The sequence below is a fragment of the Phalacrocorax carbo genome, unplaced genomic scaffold (genome assembly GCF_963921805.1).
Source record: "Phalacrocorax carbo unplaced genomic scaffold, bPhaCar2.1 SCAFFOLD_54, whole genome shotgun sequence".
Lineage (NCBI taxonomy): Eukaryota > Metazoa > Chordata > Aves > Suliformes > Phalacrocoracidae > Phalacrocorax > Phalacrocorax carbo.
The window spans coordinates 453,022-471,698 of NW_026990395.1; the positions used below are offsets into that span (position 1 = coordinate 453,022).

General features: G+C 51.9%; 1 protein-coding gene across 1 annotated transcript; it reads left to right on the plus strand.

The window, feature by feature from the left end:
- Positions 1-17,244: 17,244 nt before the first annotated feature.
- Positions 17,245-18,174, plus strand: LOC135311149 (olfactory receptor 14C36-like). Its single transcript, XM_064440289.1, has one exon. The coding sequence runs from the start codon at positions 17,245-17,247 to the stop codon at positions 18,172-18,174; it is 930 nt and encodes a 309-aa protein (XP_064296359.1).
- The last annotated feature ends 503 nt before the right edge of the window (positions 18,175-18,677 follow it).

Consider the following 18,677-nt stretch of genomic DNA (forward strand, 5'->3'; position numbering starts at 1 on the left):
AACGCTGCAGAAAAAATAACAGGAGAGAGAAAGGTCATTCTGAGATAAAAGCAGACATTATACCTAACGATGAAAGAAGTATATGTCTACTAGAACATGCATATTGTACTCTATCGCTCCCAGGCGCTAAATCTGATGGCAAAGAGAACTAAGTGTTAAACCATAGCAGGAAAGTTTGGCCTTAAAAGCTTTGCACATTCTCAGAATTGAGCATTTCCCTCACATTATTGGTTCTAAATGTGTTTTGCAGAATTCCTTGCAACATCAAGGTTTCTTCACAAACCTACACAGTTGTCTACAAAGAGAGATCTGAAATAATGCGATACATAGGCATGCAAAGCTCTGTGCTCCATGGCTTGATTACAGAACCAATGAAGTTAGAGAAGTCATGGCATTGCAGCAGCTAAAGCTCTCTTGAGAGGTGTTATCTATAGGCACACACCACTAGAGTGAAAGCACATCCCTCGGGAGTAGCCATGAGAACTTCTTACTGAGTCACAATCTTCTCTCAAACCACGTCAGCTCCTGCCAGCTCCTCCTCTCGCCTCGTCACAGTCTAATGGGTGAAACATCCCTCCATTCCTTCACCAAGTGCAGCCAACAGCAAAACCACACAGCGGACATGGCATGCACGTGGGCAAGGCGTTTAGCATCACAGATTCCTACAGAGTCAGCAAACTCCTTTGAGATCTACAGAAACTCCAGCAGGATTCTGTTGAACCTCTGAGACCACCATTTTCAAAGCAAGCATTAACCGAAATACTGTCTTTCCAAACACAGCAGTTGGATGTGTGGATTGTGGGCAAATAGCAGCTCTACAATTAAAAACCAACTAAACAAAACCAACCAACCAACCAAACCACTAAGCAAATAAAGGTCCCCAAATACACCACCACAAAAAAAAAAAAAAAAGAAAATCCATCGTACCTCGTTCTGCCCAAGTTTCCTAAAGTTTCAGAGCTCTAAAAGGACCTGGCATGAGCTGGCATGAGACAAGACATTCTCATATGACCTCATATGTTACATGTAACTCACCTACTCTGAGAACAGGCAAGCTTTCTCTTAACCATTCTAGGAAGTACTACTAACAAATATCAAGGCTGTAGAGCACAGATCCTGTCCTACTGCACCTCAACAGGAAAGAAATGCTCTGAATTAAGGTTACTTTCCCCTCAAAAGCATTTTGCAAGGGTGTCAGGCATACTAATGCATAGAATCACTCTCAGTGATAGGGAGAACTTTCCATTTGTCCCTTCCCTTGATCTCATACTTTATTCCTTATGGTCCCTTGTCTTCTAGTAGATTTCACACATTGTTTATGCCTTGTTCACTTTTGGCATGTTTATTTTGAGCATGAAGGAATACGACGTTCTTAACGACCTTCATTCTCAAACTCTTCCACAAAATGTGCTCTTGATATTTTCACCTTACAAGCAATACAGACTTTCATAGCTCATGAATCACATAGTAGTTGTCCATACCGTTGTGATGGAAACATAACACAGCACTTTGAAACACTGCATTTTTCTACACTTAAAGCCTCATAATCCCTATTCCAGTCCTTTCCTTCCCATTGCCTGTCCTTACCACACCTCTGCCGTATTTCACAGCCATTTCTAGGCCTGTCAGACACTCCCCACACTTCTGGAGGTGCTCCACAACCAGTTCCCATTGCAGCACATCAAGTGCTGCACTACAGCAGTACATCATGCTGACATCATTAACTGCGTATAAAAGCAGGTGAAACTGCTGGCGCATCAGGCGTGCCCAGGTTCCCCCGAGTGAGCCCACGGGCATTGTAAACATTTTATTCTAGGCATGTGCTTGGCAGTATGGAACCAGGGAGATAGAATCTATAATGAATTTTGAACACTATATATACTGACCTGGTTATGAGGGTGTGGTACTTGCATCATCCTGCTAAGTTAAACCAAGGATGACCGGGAAATCAAAGCAGCGGGAAAATAGTGAGACAGAGATCAGTTAAAGGCATGAAGCCTCTCCTTTCAGAGACATGTCCACCATGAACTGCATTTCTGCTCTCTTTTGAAACACTGACTACAACCACATCCCTATTTCTGTCAGAAATCAGCTTAGCGTAAATCGCCACAGGCTTACTCCATGGTCAGGAGTAAACCAGAATCCAGCCTCCCAGATGGATCCTGTACCAACGTGGGCTGGGCACAAGCGGCCAAAATTACCATTCTTCTCCACCCGGGGTACTAAGGACTTCCAAACTTCATGAACTATTTCCAAAGAAAGCAACGCGGCACGAGTCACAGACTGATTTTTGGACTAAAAATCTCCAGAAAATTTAAAAATTTAACTTGAGAAATTACATGTTTGAGCAGAATCACATACAGCCACGTCACAGTTCTGGGATGTCACTTTTGACTGACGTGCAGTACATGACAGTCAGATCAAAGGCCAACAATGTTACGGGCGTACTGAAGAAAAAGCTAAAGATACGGTCAGTCCCAGCTGAAGATGTGATGTCACAAACCAGGCTGACTTCAGTGCCACCAAAAGAGAGGCCTTGCTGCCGCCCCATCTCTCCTTCTGCTCCTTACTTCTACTCCTGCATTCCTGTGCCTTCCCTTGCCCTGACCTGCACACGTGTTAGAGCTCCTCAGGAGCCACATTAACTCCCCAGGCAGACAGGGAACGCTCCCACAAGAGCAGGGAGTTTCCCACCAGGTTAGGGAGTGAAACGGGGTTGCAGAGAGAGCCAGCAAGCATAAAAGCGGGCACAAGGAAGGAGGCAGGACACTGCACCGGGGAGCAGGAGAGGGGATTTGCCCATCTCCATTCTGTGGCCGTAAGCCGTCCTGCTAGCTCATGCACGTGTGAAACCACACACTCGCTTTGCAAGGAGAGCTGCAAGAAACCCCTTCGCTTTTAGAAAGGGCAGCACCCAAGGCACACTCAGTCACCTTTGAACTCCCTCCTGCTCGTAGGGGCTCACTCTCTCCCTGAGAAAGGCTGAGGCTGACGCGTGCCATTCTTTCACTCAGCCAGATGTGGAAGCTAAAGTGATCTCAGGGGAGCGTTACTTGGTGACCAGAGAACGGACAGCATTGCCTGACACTGCTCGGGTCACATTGTCTAAGGAAACAGGACAAAGAGAGGGAAGAAGCCAAAGAAGAAGAAATGGAGAAAAACCGAGTTATTCTCTAACACGACTATTCCTGCATGCAGGAGCTGCAGTCCCTCTCCAACGCGGCCAAGCTAGCAAAAGCTCCTCAGGTCACTCCTGAAAGTGTGCTCTGTTGCACACTGCTTGGCGTACCTGGACAGGCGGGCGCAGGCGCCGAGTGTCTCAGGGCAGAGCGCACACGCAGCCGTCCCGACAGAGGCAGAGCCCAGGGAAGACAACGTTCCCAGCGCTCCCACAGCGCTGGCCCCTCGCAGCACCAGTTCCAGAGTCACGGAGTCACAAGGGAGAGAAAGGCCTTCCGGAATCCCTGGGGGCAGCTGGTCCAGCCCCTGCGCAGGCAGGGTCCCCCAGAGCAGGCTGCCCAGGGCCAGGGCCCGGCGGCTGCTGAACCCCCAGTGCTCAAACACACCCCTTGCAAACAGCCGCCCGACGAGGGGAGCTGCGGAAACGTTGGCAGCCCACGCGACAGGCCCAGGGGTTTGGGGACTCGCTCCCACCAACTCAAGTCTTCTCTCCTCCACACCAGTAAAACAACACCCCACCAGCAAAGGCTTCTCACCATTCTGTCTCCAAAACTCTCTCTCTCCAAAATTCTTGCTGAAACAAGCTTTTATTCTCACAATGGTTTGAGTCTCTCCCTTACACAAAATTTCTGGCACAAAAGGGAAAGCCCTTTATGGAGTGGATGGGATTTACAATCCCAAACATCTCTGTGTTAGGTTTTCAGACAGAGCCCCTTAATCTTTCAGGGAACTCAACTTGCGGAGACAAGGACCTGCTGTTCGGGGATGCCTGAAAAATCTCCAACAGCGCAAGGGCAAGGAAAGTTTTCAAAAGTTTGGATCCACAGTGGCTTAATTCTTCTGAAAAATCAGGCTTTTCATCTGTGTGATCAGGAGGCTTTCTATCTGCTCACAGCCATGAGTACCCTTCTACCCATGCCGCAGCCTGAAATCAGGGAGATGAGCTCAGTGGCAGTGCTCAGCTACCTGGGGACAACAGACCCTTCTGACACTCCCTGGTTACTGATCCGGGCTTGGGCAGCTTGGAGCTGCTCTCTCCCACTGGCCTCGTCATGGACAATGTGGCCAAGCAAATGACAGCACGTGCTTTGCTGACACAGCGCTTCTTTGCTACGTGTGAATCTCAGTAAGCACCTTTGATGAAGCGCATATTTGAGATATACACAGCTTACAGAGTAGCTGCTGCCAAAACAAACTAGTAGTTTGTGATAACCAGGATGGAGGGAAGACATTTATCGGCCGCAACAGCGAAACAGTTTTCAGGAACCTCCAGCTTTTACATGCAATTTTGCCACTGATTTGTCACATGAAGTAGACAAAGTCACTCACTCAACCTCCCTGAGCCACAGTTCACTCACTCACAAAAGACTCCAAAGGCACATGTCGCACTGCATCTGGTTGAGGTTTAAGGGGGATTTGGGGTTTAATCTGACCAGCACCGTGACTAAGCCTCTCTCAGCATTACCGTCAAGCTTTAACATTGGGTATGGACACGCAAGCAAGCTTCGACCGGTTTGTGCTGTCAGTCTCATCACTGCCAGGAGTCACCAGGGAGGCAGAGGCCTGCCCAGTACCGATGAACACCGCAAAGCACCGGCGGTACTGAACATGTGAAGGGGCAAAAATTTGAAAATAGAATAAAGAAAAGATCCCCGAGACAGCTGTATTTCTGTACACACCTCTAACTCTGGCTGTAAAGATTCCCAGGACATCGTCGGAATGCCTTGGCTTGCAGCTGTACAGCCCCGAGTCATCATATGACACACTGATTGTCTTCAACAGCTTCTGCCCAGCACGAGCTCTGTTGGGAGGTGCAATCCTGATACCACCTTTAAACCAGAAAACAGACACAGAAGAGCCGTGGCTGTCACAGGAAAGGTCAACGGTATCTCCACTCCCAAACACCAGCTCTCCGAGAAAGGCCATCTCGTTCCTCAAGTATTCTGCAACGGGAGAAAGAAATGGAAATGAGCAAATAAGAGCAGGTCTCAGAGAATGAAAGTGCATTTCAAAAAGGAACGTATCCTATATTTGCCCTGCTGACGCTTCCAGGTGCCCAGAGCTCCTCCTTGCCCGGGGGAAGCCTTGCCTGCAGCCAGGCAGGCCGTACTGCAGACAGGCAGCCGGGCACACTACAGTCAGGGCTCTGGCTGACCTACCAGGGTGGCTTTGAACCTGTAGCGACCAAAGCACGGCCACCCCTCCAGGTGCGTCACAACAACCAGCACAGGCCTCTGTGTGGGGTCACCGCAACACCCCGTGTTGCACGGGGGGCTGATCTGGCAGAGATGCGCGTGTGCTGAAAAGTGCACAGTTCAGCCTCTGGGTCTCCATTTCTTTATTTCTGTGAGTCTGTCCACCACCCCTGGGAGACCCAGCACGGAGGGGATACAGGGAGCAGAAATGGGGATAAACCCGATTGCCCAAGTGACCCTGGGTGGCCCAAAGGCAGCCTCCGTGGGCTGCAGGAAAGAGGGGGGAAGGCCGCACCGAAGGCGCAGGCTGCAATAGCTGAAATAAATGAACACCTCTGGGCAGCAAAGACGGGCAGCCCCAAAGACTGAGCATGAAAGCGGAAATCCCTCTTTCTTCACTTTATCTACCAGCTGCGGCAGTTTGTTCCACGAGTGACGACAGGGAACCCTGCCACGGGCTGGAGGATTTTGTTTTCCCATAGGCTAATGATGCAAAGAAAGGTTCAAGCTCACAAGTCTCCCCATGGAGGGACGTGGGGCATGTTGGAAGTGTCGTTCTTGGGCCTGATGGCCTTCAGGCTCACTTTAGTGACATAAACTCACTCCTGACATAGGATGGTTTATTCATCCTCTAGACCCATTTCCTAAAGAAGAATTAGCCCTCCACACCTGCCCTCAGCCCAGCTGGATCAGCAGCCATAAGCCTGCTTATGCCCCTAAGGCAGAACCATCCTCTTGGTTGGTGCAAGATGGATCACGGAGGATCCCATTCCATGACCAAGGCACTTTGATGCCAAGGTTACATAATTAGCAAGCAAAAAGTCATTCAAAGCAGATTGGTCTGACCCTAATCCTATGCTCCAAACCTAGGTGGCCCGAGCTCATCCCTGACAGCAATCAGATACGGAAAGGTGATCCTAATTTTTCAGCTTCAACATATTCATAGATTGAAATTTCACTGTGAAACAAACACAGTTACAGCAGCTCTGAATACCTGAGCACGTGGCTTTGGCTTCAAGCTGCTCTTTGGCCATTAAGTAAAACAGTTGGAGAAAGTTAGGACAGAAAAATGTATTGCTTCTGTCTTCTCCTCATGCCAATTTTTATTCTCATGGAAATGTAGAAATCAAAATTAGAAAAATGTTTCAGTCAATAGCCTTGCAGGGTAGCAATAAAGAATTCTGGGGACCTGATAATGTGGTATTTCATGGGAGGTATCGCCTTGCAGAAGGAGTCACATTTTAACTACTAAGTTTACCAAAGGTTTTACTCAGCTGAATCTCACAGGGCTTTTTTTGCTTTTAATATTAGAGAAACTTCCTGGTCCTGCAAGCCAAGGGGCAGATACTTTTGGGGTAAGCACACCAGGAATACCCCATTCACCACGGGAATAAACGTCCTTCTTCACACATCCAGGGATCTAAATCATACCCACGGCACTTGGCAGCCTGAGCTGTGAGCATGCTGGAAAGGGGCACCTGGACACTCAGCTCGGCTGCAGAGAAAAAGTACTCAGTTTTTTTTTTTTAAACAGGATCACCAGGTAAACAGCCCAAAGAGGGGCAAGCAGTAAACTGATAAGCGCTGTAGGAGGCCAAGGAAAAGAAGTCAGAGCATGACAAGGTATTTTATGGCACTTTTGGCATCGTAGCTGCCTTCACACATGGTTTCAGCCCAGCGTTTGCGTAGCGGGTGCTGTTGGATTTACTCCTCCCAGCAGCCCCCACTCCCTGCTTTCACACACCACGAGTGGCTTTGCTGAACCGCAGTCCCGTTTGCTGCAAAAATGGGAGGGATGGTGAATTTGTACCAAGCCACCGTCCTCTCTGCCATCCAGCCTGGCATGTGGAGAAGAATCCACTTCATTAACTAACCAGGATTAAAGGAGATGAAACGACAAACACTGGAACAGCTCCAGCAAACCACGCTATCGAACGGCTTGGAGGGGGCTGAGCCAGCAGGCAATTTCACGCTGCTGCTTTGGTTCTTTCTCTTTTATTGTTTGGGTTTTTTTGGTTTTTTTTTTTGAAGGGTCAGAAAAAAGAAGAAGAAACAGGAATGCAGAGCCAGACAAACACCCAGGACATCACAACAGTTACAAACGTGCAGCACACTATGGAGTAAAGTCTATTCAAACAGGGAACAGAATCAAAATGAAGCGCTTTAATTGAGCACCTGTGTGTCAGGTCCAGGCAGCTGGGAAACAGTTGCCCAGTGGGGAGGGAATTTTACCCCTGTTTTTAGGAGAAATACATGAACTTGAAACATTCCTGCTCGTTCTGTTCCATGTCTACTAAAAATTGCCAGAAGCTAAACTACAAGGAGGACACAGCCACTTCTCCACCTACTCTGAAGCCTCAGGGCTCACGCCCAGGCTCCTGCACTGGATCCTACACACTCCAGTGACTGGCCAGAAAAACCTGCCAGCAGGCCATGCCCTAACCTCAGCTGAAATTAAGGTTAGGCTAATGCTGTCAGTCACAGCTCTGTGCGCCAGCTGACAGATCCCCGTCAGAAATGGCTTGGGCAAAGGCTTTTCTAAAGTGGAAGTTTTACTCTCTGCTCAGAAGCTGGGCTCATTCCCCGTCTTCCAGGGTCTCTAACTGAAATAGCAGACGTATGCAGAAAGTCATTAGTTAATCCTTAATGCAATAGATAATGTGTTTCTGTCAGAACCCCTCCTTACAGGGTCAAAGCCTAATTTTTAGGTCCCAAACCCTCACTCTTAGTGCTTATGGTACAACTTCTATTTTAATGATTAAATTAAAGCCTCACTTTTTGGTAACAATGATTCAGGGTATAAATGGTTGGGAGTTACTAATACAATCTAGTGTAGATCAACTAACGCTGGCACCCGGAGCCAAAACTTAGCCAAGATAATGAGGTAGCCGAAACAAGAACAGCCTGCACGGTGACAAAACCTTGTTGCTTTAGGGAGTCAGAGAGGCCTCAAGATGCGAAGGACCTAAACAAAGTCACGATGACATTTGGCCTGAAGAAAAGCAGACGTACAGAGCCATAAAGATAAGGAACTGCAGAGCAGACACAAAACCAGAACAGAGCAGCCCTCATGGGCAGCACGTGCGTAATCTCAGAACTGAGTTTGCGCAAACACAAGGGTTAACACGCGGACACAGGGAGGAAGAGTATGTCCTTCATCCAGAGACCCCTGACGACCACCCGGAGACACCAACAGGCATGCGCTAATGATAGGCCTGCGCAAATGATGTCTGCATATAATGAATATGTGTATCTTTTATCAGAAGTGAATGAATATGGATATGAAGCATGTACTTAACTGGCACAATTAAACCTGGCGCCGCAAATAAAGAATGCCTGCCTTTTAACACCACATTGGTGTTAGGAGGCTCATTCCCGATTTCGGTGACAGTACCTCGAGTTCCCATTTATCACAGAGCCTGGCCGCGATGCCTCCACACGGCTCCACCCTCCGGACAACTCCTCTTAGAGTCAGGGCACCAAGGTCTCCTGGCATTGCCGACATCTATGGCTACTGGGGACCTTCCGTGGAATGGGTTCCTCACATAGCAGCTGCACTTCACCCTGACAGCTTCTTCCATGCTGTACCTTTTCTAAAAACATAAGTCTCATTTATAAATCACCTCCAGCGATTACTCCACAGGGACACTTCCCTCAGCGCCACCTCCGCGTACGCCACCTGTTAGGATGCAAACAGCATCCCCAAGCCTTCACGTGCAAAGGTGTCTCAGAGCACGGGAAGGGTTTAGCGCCACTCGAACACAGCATCAACCCCAAGCTCTGGGCTGAAGCGGCAGGTGAAACCCAGGGGACTGCCGAGGCAGGCGCCAAGGGTGCTCCCCACCCGCCGGGGGTTCAACTGTGCCCCAAGTGACAGCGTCAGTACGTACTTCAGCCTAAAACGGGGAGAACTGGGGACACTTTGGTTCTGCCGCTTCCCAACCCCGGGGCCAGCACAGGCTGCTCGCTCCCTCCTGCTCACCGACCGCATTCGCTCCGACCAACTTGCTGAGATGGTGACCCAGAAATCAGTGCTTTTGGCTGTGGAAAATGAGCCAAACGAGTTACACTAAGAATGTGGTGTTTTACTGGGACTTCCTTGCAAACAAAAACAACACCCGCTGTGATTCACAGGTTTACCCTAAAGGGCTATGGGAGTAATGCCCTCACCCCCAGCCCCCACCACGACCATTCATTCCCCTGGCACGTTTGTGCAAACAGGCTTCAAACCCTTCCCTGAGCAGTGGGAACTTTCTGCCGGGTACACGCAGTCCCGAAGATGGGGGGCTGGGAGGGGGCTCCCTGCCACTAAAGAGCTTTGGAAAATAAACAGCGACTCTGGTACCAGCTGAGGCGCGTCAGAGAGACACGGCAGTTAAAAAAAAAAAATAATCCCCAAACCAACGCGCTTTTGCCCGACGTTTTGCCGCACGGCAAACGGGATGATTCCTCCGAGCGTGCACACCTGCCATAGTTCCTTTCTGACATTCACACATGGAAGTTAACACACCGCACCTCTCTAATACATAATCACTGACCTGCCCGGGCACCCCCTTCTTCCATGGGTCTCTATCTCCGCCGCTTAAGTTTAAAGGTACAGTGTGATTTTAATTCACTGCGCATGCTCAAGAGGAGTGGGGTGGGGGTCAGCCCTTTCATCCCTCAGTTGAGTCGGGGGTCGCAATCTCCCGCTGCCGGAATTACCTCTCCCCCAGTGACTCTGCGTGGGCAAATGTCCAGTTGTTCAGGGCCTTCTGGGGCCAGAAGTTCCCTTTGATCACTGCTGACTGAGTTGGGGCCTTCCCTTCACACCCTTCTTTGTAGCAGGATGTTCCCACTCTCAGTCCTTGAAGTTCTACTGATTTGTGTTCTTTTAGGAGGTTCCTGTCAATGGGGCAGTCACTGCTAATAGCCTCCTCTCTGGCCCAAGCATTGTTTATTATCTTGTTCAGATTCTCAGGTGTTACCTTCTACTCCTGACTATGATTCTTCCTTAACTACAAATAACTCCTGCGCTGTTCTATTTCATCCAAGAATAATATACATATACGGACACGTCTGAGGTGACAATAGCCTCTTCTCTGGCCTAAGCATTAGGTACTACCTTGTTAAAATTCTCAGGTGTTAGTTTCCACTCCTAACTGTGATCCTTTCTTAACTTCTACTCTTATCCCAATGAGCGGGTTCCCTCACCCAGTGTGCAAAATGCCAAACTACACACAGTTTGGAGGTATTTTATTTAATTCATTTTGGCAAAAAGCATGGCAGAAGCAAACAAACAAACCCGCTTTTCAGGATAACACTACTAACTCCTGCCCTATTCCATTTCACCCAAGCAGAATATACACCTTTGAGGTAAAATTACAATGGTATATTCAGGCTTTACCTGTTGCTCCTCTGATCTGGAAGACTGACTCAGCAACCAACACAACCATCCAGGACATCAGTATATGCAGCGCCTGGTCCCTCCTGCCTCTCTTTCTGCAAAAAACAGTCACAGGAGAAAGTGCTGGAAAGCAGGCTCACATTCAACCTGTGCAGCAGCAAATCCCCCACGGGCTAGAGGGGAACTTCTTCCTCGACGTACCTGTTTTCTTTTGGCTAAGTCTGAAAAGCAAGTCTCTTGTGACTGGCCAGACTAAGCCTTTCCTGCTGCCTTAGCACGCCCTCATCTCCAAACACAGTAACAACGGATAATAAAAGCTTGCCTTTTCTCCTTACTGCCGGTTGGGACCATCCACTGCCTGCTTGGAAATCAGGGGTGCACGTGTGCTGCTGCTTCCATTATAGGGTAGGAGGATGCATGTTTGTATTTCAGAGCCTTGCAAGTATTCATTTAGGGAGTTACCACCATGATCATGGCTAAGCTGGCTGCTTGGCTTACAGCTGTACGGGGCACAGACAAAAACTGCTCTCAGGCTTGTCCTCTTGCTCAGACATCTAACGAGGCAAAGTCACCGCAGCATGACTGCTTCTAGGGCAGCAGTCTTCTGCCTTGCTTTTGCCTCAGAAACTGGCTGCAGATAGGGGTGGGGTTGTTTTGCCACAGGGTTTGTGAGCCCAGCTTTGCCTCATCCCCCTCCTTCTTCACCTTGCCTGGCTGTGGCTCCTCCTCCCCCTGCCAGGCTGGAGAGCAAAGAGGGTGGTAACATCTGAAATGCGGGCACTTGTTCTCAATTGTACCTGTCTCCTACGGGAGAGCTGAGAGACCTTGCTCACAGAAGAAGGGCTAGGGAGAACACCAGGCAATCTGAGACCAACATTTCCACCGCAGACCACCTCCTTCTGGGTGAAATGCTATTGCCAGTGGTGAAAAGCCTCGGGTATCTTTAGAAGCAAAACCAACAAGCAAACCAGCAAAAACCAGCTGGGTGATTTTTCTTCCCCTCAGCTGGGCTTGTTTTCCCCAGTCCTGGCCCCTCTGCAAGGCGATGCTTGTCCCTCATTTTAGGGTGCAGGAGAGGGCCCAGGGCAGGGCTTCTGCAAGCAGCATATTTCTTGAGGTTCCTGGTAAGGCAGTCGCTAGAGATTGATCAAGAACTGGGGCAGCTGCCCAGAACTGCTCTTTTTGCTCTCCCCATCACTCTCTATCTAGTTCCCTGTCCCTGTTATTTATTTCCTCCCTCTCTGTCTTTAGCCCATCACTGTTTTTTTCCCTTCCTCTTTCTTCTCTGTCTGACTCCCCGCCTGTATTTCCTGACTCCTGTCTGTCTGTCCTGCAGCCTGTTGCTATGTTTTCCTTTCCCCACACCTCTCTCCCCCGCTCCCTGGCCTTCTCCTTTCTCTGTCGCCGCGTCCTGGCCGCCTGTTTCCCCTCTGTGCTGCCGCCTGTCCCCTCTCTCCCGCCTGTATCCCCCGCTCAGCCGGCCCTGCTTCCCTCGGGGCCTGCGGGGGGGCGGCTGGCTCGGGCTGGGGGCGCGGTGCCCGCGCAGGGTCAGGGGGCGGGAAGGCGCGCCCCGGGGCATGCTGGGAGCTGGAGCCCTGGGGCAGGGGCTGCCGGGCGGCCATGTTGCCCCGGCCCCAGCCCCTGCCCCGAGGCCTGTCCCGCAGCCCCAGGCCGCCCCCGGGCCTGTCCTGGCAGCAGCCAGCTGGGCCTGGGCCCCGCTCCGGCCCCCCTGAGCTGTGCCTCTGGGCGGCCTCGTGGGGTGCGAGCTGTGAGGCACCCGTGGGTTCCCTGAGGTGGAAGGCAGTCGGGTGAGCGGGGCTGCAGCACAGGGAGGGAGGGAGGGACGGACAGACAGACAGAGAGAGACAGAAGTGCCTGAGCTGTGCCATGTGCGTGGCAGTGCAGAGAGCAGGAACTGCGGTGAGTCCTGGGCCCTGGGGTCATGTCACCCCTCTTCCGCATCCCAGTCCCTCCCTGACACCCCCCTTCCCTTTCCCTCTGTGGATTCTGTGGTGGGATATGTAGGTACATATGTATTTATGTATGAATATATATGTAATTTATCTTATAGATAGACATCTACATAATACAAATATTTTTATATAAATCTAATACTGAAATAGTATTATTTTATACAAAAAAATTACATTTTTCTGTATATAAGCCACCCCCAGCCCAGCTCAGCCACCCGTGGTGTGGGCAGGGGTCATTAATTCCCCCGCACTCCCTCCCGCTGAGCAAATGCCCGTAGGCAGAGAGAGGTGCTGCAAAGCCAACACCCAACTCCTTTACTGAATTCAGCAAGAAACGTAGATGTGGCAGAGGGCTGGGGTCGGAGCAGCTGGGTGCAGCCTCTGCCTCCGCACCTCCTCTCGGCACAGAATACGAAAGGAAAAGTCTTTTTCTATTCCCTGCCCTTGCTGGATTACGTGAGGTCTTCTGAGCTTATTCTTGAGGTAGGAGCACTAAGAAACTGAGAAACAAAGGTTTTTGGGAGGAGGAACCAAGCACACTGCTGAGCGTTGCCTTTACCCTTCCCTTTGCTCCTTGAAGCTTTCATTTCCTGCCTTCTTGCATGGACCTGCTCGCCTCCTGTGTCTCCCTGCTGAGTATTTCCTCCCCCGGAGTGCCCCAGGTCCTCTGCACAAGCTTCTAACAGGGTCACTTGGTCCTGCAGTCTGTGTCTTCCCAGTCAGTGTGAAAACTGTCAGCGTGGCACGGAAGGAGAATGGAAAAGGTGCCTGCAGAGGTCTAGGGCGTGAGGTCGCGGGGGCCCTTAGGGAGCACAAGCGGGCGCTGCGAGCCTGCCCTGCTGGAGGGCCCCACGCTGTGTTTGCAAGCTGTCCTGCACTGCCCCTGAGCTGCCTGCACAAGTTGAAGAGTTGGCTGGTGCCAGTGGGAGGAGGTGGGACTGGATGAGGGGGAGCAATGGCTTCCCCTTACAGGAAAGGCTCGTCCAGGTGGGCCCTTAGTTGCCACCTGCTCTGGGAAGGTGCCTTTCAGCCACACCATCCCTTTCTTGTTCTTGACGAGTTGCTCCGCACTGGGAGAGGCCAGAGAGCTTCTACAAGTAGCGCACCCAGGTCCCTGCCATCCAAGTGCTTCTCGCTCAAGGGCGCTTGTGACGCATGAATTCCCATGGCTGCTTCTCTGTTCCGTAATTGCAGGGTCCGACTAAAGGTACTGGCTGCGGTTCAGAGCAGAGCTGGTTGGCCAAATCAGTTCTTAATCCTCTGATGCTGATAGCAGCAATGAGAGCCAGGCCACCCTTCTCCATGTGAATGTAGTTTCTTCTCCTTCCAGCCTGAAAACCATCTGGGAAACTGCTGGCCCTTGCCGGGAAGCCAGGGACAAGTCTTCATCAAGCTGCCTGTGCCAGTCCTTCACAGAGCAGTCAGCATGGACCATGTTTCATGGACAGCGTTCCCTGGAGACAGTGTCTCCAGAGCTCCAAAGGACTTTGGTGCCTACGTAAATTGTTTCTCTGGAGTGGGGGGCAGGGCGTTGCACAGCATTTCTAAGCTGGGGCTGAGTATGGGTCAAAGAGTCCGGCAGCCTGTGGCCTCCTCCTGGCTCACAGAATCAGCAAGCTCCTTGGAGTTGTATTCCTCCAATGTACCATTTGAAAGGAAGTGTATGGGGCAAGATGGAACTCCAGGAGCCACAGGGAAGAGGAGCTGGTGCAGTGCACCCTCCTAGACCTTCTTGGCTTCCGATCGCCGTGGACATTTGTTACCCTCAGGTTACCCCCCACTCCTGGGAACATCTGCTCCTTTTCCAAGTGGCAGCTTAGACTCATTGAGTAGGCAACTGTGGCATGCCACCAAGGTGCAGCTTCTTGTCTGCTCCTTGTGCTCATCTTCCTTGGACTATGTAGCTGAAATAAACCCGTGCTTCGCCGACTGAAGTTAAGTGACTTCAATCACTTTTTCTAATTTTCTAATAGGAGTAATGACCCAGCAGGAAAGCAGTGACTCCCCCGGCTGAGGGAGGGAACCTCAGGGATTCATTCAGCCCGTTTCACAGCAGGTTCCCCTGGAGCCCCAGGGACACCTGGAGGGAGCCGCGAGGGGCAGAGAAAGGGCTGCCTGGGGCTGGGCCTCTGCTGCTGAGCTGGGCTGGGCTCCTGGGACAAAGGCAGCTGCTGGCAATGAGGCAGCGCTGCCGAGAGACAGCTCTGCCCAGGAGCAGCTCCTCTGCCAAGCGCAGCAGGGCTGAGGGCACTGCCTGCAGGCACCGAGGGCAGAGGAGCCGGGCAGGGAGAGGGGAAAGGCAGCCTGGGCTGGGGGGATGCTGGGAGCTGACTGCAGGGAAGGATCTTCACAGCCCTCTGCGTGGTAAGTCTCTGGGTGGAGGAGAATGTAACTGGTGTTCTGGGAGGGATATCCAAAAGCTGCTGCATCCCACAGCACAGGTGATCCTTGAGGAGGACTCTCACAGCTGCCCTTGCACAGAGGAGGAGGACGTGCTGAGGAGCAGCACTTCCCTGCGGCACTGTCAGAAGGACAGGGCACGGCGGCTGCCTTCGCCCGGGGATGCTGCAGGGCTTTGCAGGCACGTGTGCAGGCAGGGGTGCCCAGGGCTGTCCTTGCGAGCAGGGTCCCTGCGCCCCAGGGGTCTGTGTGCTGGGGCAGGGACTCTGCCGCCTGCCAGGCTCAGCACTCAGCCTGCCCGGGGAGCTCCCCACAGCGCTGTGGGGACAAGCTGTGGGTGGAAGGAGTGACCCTGGCAGGGCAGGGTCCTTCTGCTGTCCGGAGGGTGCTGCGTGGGTCAGGGCTGCTCAGGCTTCTCCATCAGCCTGAGGACATTTGCAGAGGGTCATTTGAAAGATGGCAGTCAAGGTCGGGGGTTTCCTGAAAGGGAAGAAGTCTGTGCTTTGTGTCTTCTCTTCCTGGTTGTCTGGGTGGGCAGTGGGAGATGGGAAGTTGTTTCTCTGCTCTGGCGTAGCCACTGAGACCCCTGTTCACGTTAGGACCTGTCTGAGCTGCTCCTTAGCCCCCGCACGCACAGAGCTGTCCCTGGGCAGTGCCCTGCTGCCAGGAGGTGTCTGCAGGGCAATACTGTAGGGGGGGACCCAGGCATCTCCCTGCCATCCCCTGCAGTGCAGATGCTGTCCCTGGAGCAACCCCTTGTCTCCCCCACTCACAGAGCAGAGCTTCTGCCCTTAATACCCTGGTGCCATGGCCAGGAGTTGCCCTTCCAGCACCCTGACCACAAAAGTGGAGAAAACCTGCAGTGCCTGCCTGGGTCTCCCTCTCCTGCCTCCCTTGGCAGGGTACTTCGGCACGTGCTCTTCTGCTCCTGGCTGCCCTTGTTATTGCTGTTATGCTCACTGGTGGTGGAGGGTGAGGATTCACGTGTAGCTCAGACACCAATGCTTGATGTACCGTTATGCACATATGTCTGTGGAGAAAAAGCATCCATGTCTCAGCCTGTTCACCTTCGGGGCTCTGGGTACTGCAGTGTGTGTGGCTGGCAATCACCTCAGCCTCTCTTCAGGACGTAACAAATGTAGGCGATGGGAGTCTTGCCTTGGGAGGTGCTGCTGGGCTGCAGGCTGCCCCCCAGCAGGGCAAAGCTCTCCATGGCATCTCTGTACTGTGCAAGAGCCCCATGGAGATGACGCCTCACTGCTGAGGCCATGGAAATGCTGCTGGGTGGCTGTATGTGGGCAGGTGTAATGAGCCCCCTGTGCCCCTGGCTGGGAGGGCAGAGCTGAGATCCTCCTCTCGTATGATGAGGTTTGGAGGGGTTTGGAGATCTGCACTCCGAAACTGGATTCCTCTGCTCCCAGCAGCATCCTGTTTCTTTTGGAGGGAACACCCGAGTGCAACAGTCCCACAGCTGCAAGAGCTGCCAGCACAGGGCAGCTGAGATCAGGGCCGATGGACAGACCAGTGTCCTCCACTTGGCGCGAAGGGACAGTCCCTTTGCCCCTCAGCACCCACATGATTTCACCTGCAGTGCAGCAGAAATGCCACGGATTTCTGCATTCAAAGCACTCCTCAGCTGTGGTGGGTAACTAGAAGGGAACGCAGAAAACACAACCCCCACAGCTCTGCTCTGCGCTCAGGTGAGTTGGGAGCAACAATGCTGAAAAGCTCTTTGATAACACCAGTGGATGTAGTCTGAGCTCACCCCGTGTTCCTACTTGCCTGTTGCGTTAGGGCAGGACTGACTCCTGCAGGGCCCACAGCAGAGCCACCTTCCCTCCACCAGCACCAACCAGAGCTCAACAAAAGTGTTCCTGGAAAGTGAAAGGCAGTTTCAGGGTTTCTGGAAGAAACAGATTAGTTTCTCTCTAAAGACGTCTGCCCTAACCTCTCACTTCCTTTACCTTCTTCAACAGATCCCCACACCCCAATGCATAAAATGTGAGTGTGTGTAGTATGAGAAATGGCTTGGATTTCACCCAGAGTACTCTCCCCTAACATCTCACTGTCCTTTTCGCCTTGTTCAGTGCTCCTCACCCAGAGGCAGCAGATGTCCAACAGCAGCTCCATCACACAGTTCCTCCTCCTGGCGTTCACAGACATGCGGGAGCTGCAGCTCCTGCACTTCTGGCTCTCCCTGGCCATCTACCTGGCTGCCCTCCTGGGCAACGGGCTCATCGTCACCGCCATCGCCTGCGACCACCGCCTCCACACCCCCATGTACTTCTTCCTCCTCAACCTCTCCCTCCTCGACCTGGGCTCCATCTCCACCACTCTCCCCAAATCCATGGCCAATTCCCTCGGGGACACCAGGGACATCTCCTACGCAGGATGTGCTGCACAAGCATTTCTGTTTCTCTTTTTGATATCAGCAGAGTTTTTTCTCCTGACGGTCATGGCCTACGACCGCTACGTGGCCATCTGCAAACCCCTGCACTACGGGACCCTGCTGGGCAGCAGAGCTTGTGCCCTCATGGCAGCAGCTGCCTGGGCCGGTGGGTTTCTCAATGCTGGGCTGCACACAGCCAGTACATTTTCACTGCCCCTCTGCCATGGCAATGCCCTGGGGCAGTTCTTCTGTGAAATCCCCCAGATCCTCAAGCTCTCCTGCTCAGACACCTACCTCAGGGAGGTCGGGCTTCTTGGGGTTAGTGTCTGTGCAGCATTTGGGTGTTTTGTTTTCATTGTGCTGTCCTATGTGCAGATCTTCAGGGCTGTGCTGAGGATCCCCTCTGAGCAGGGACGGCACAAAGCCTTTTCCACGTGCCTCCCTCACCTGGCCGTGGTCTCCCTGTTTCTCAGCACTGCCATGTTTGCCTACCTAAAGCCCCCCTCCGTCTCCTCCCCACCCCTGGACCTGGTGGTGGCAGTGCTGTACTCGGTGGTGCCTCCAGCAATGAACCCCATCATCTACGGCATGAGGAACAAGGAAATCAAGGATGCTTTATGGAGAGTAATCCAATGGATGCTGCTTCACTGAATATAACCCGCCTCCCCTCCTCTGCACAGTTTCAGAGTTTATCTTAGAGCACGAGTCTGCTTTTTGCTGTTGTGATAATCCAACTTTCTAATTTTCTGGGTTTATACTCCTACTGTTGAGGTTTGATCCTGTTGTGTCTGACCCTTGCACAACACCCTGTCAGGTGTGGCCTCTCTGCTTGCAGCTCTTCAATAAAAGGGTATCTCCTGGCTGCAGTGCCTGAAGGCTGGCCTCTTCCTCCAAACCTGCTTCCAAGAAAATGCCCAAGGAATTGGTCTTTTAAAGTTTCTGCTCTCCTTTTGTTCTGAGTGGTTTTGGAGTTAAGGTCTTGGTAACGTTGGGTTCCACTGGATTAAAGGTTCTGGTTTTAAAGGCTCTCTTCTTGGTGTCCAGTGGCAGTGGAGATGGTCCATGAGCTCCCCATTACTTCCTCAGGTTGCTTCATGGATGACAGGAGTGATGGCAGATACCAGACTCTCTGGAAATGAATTTGGAGGGGTGAG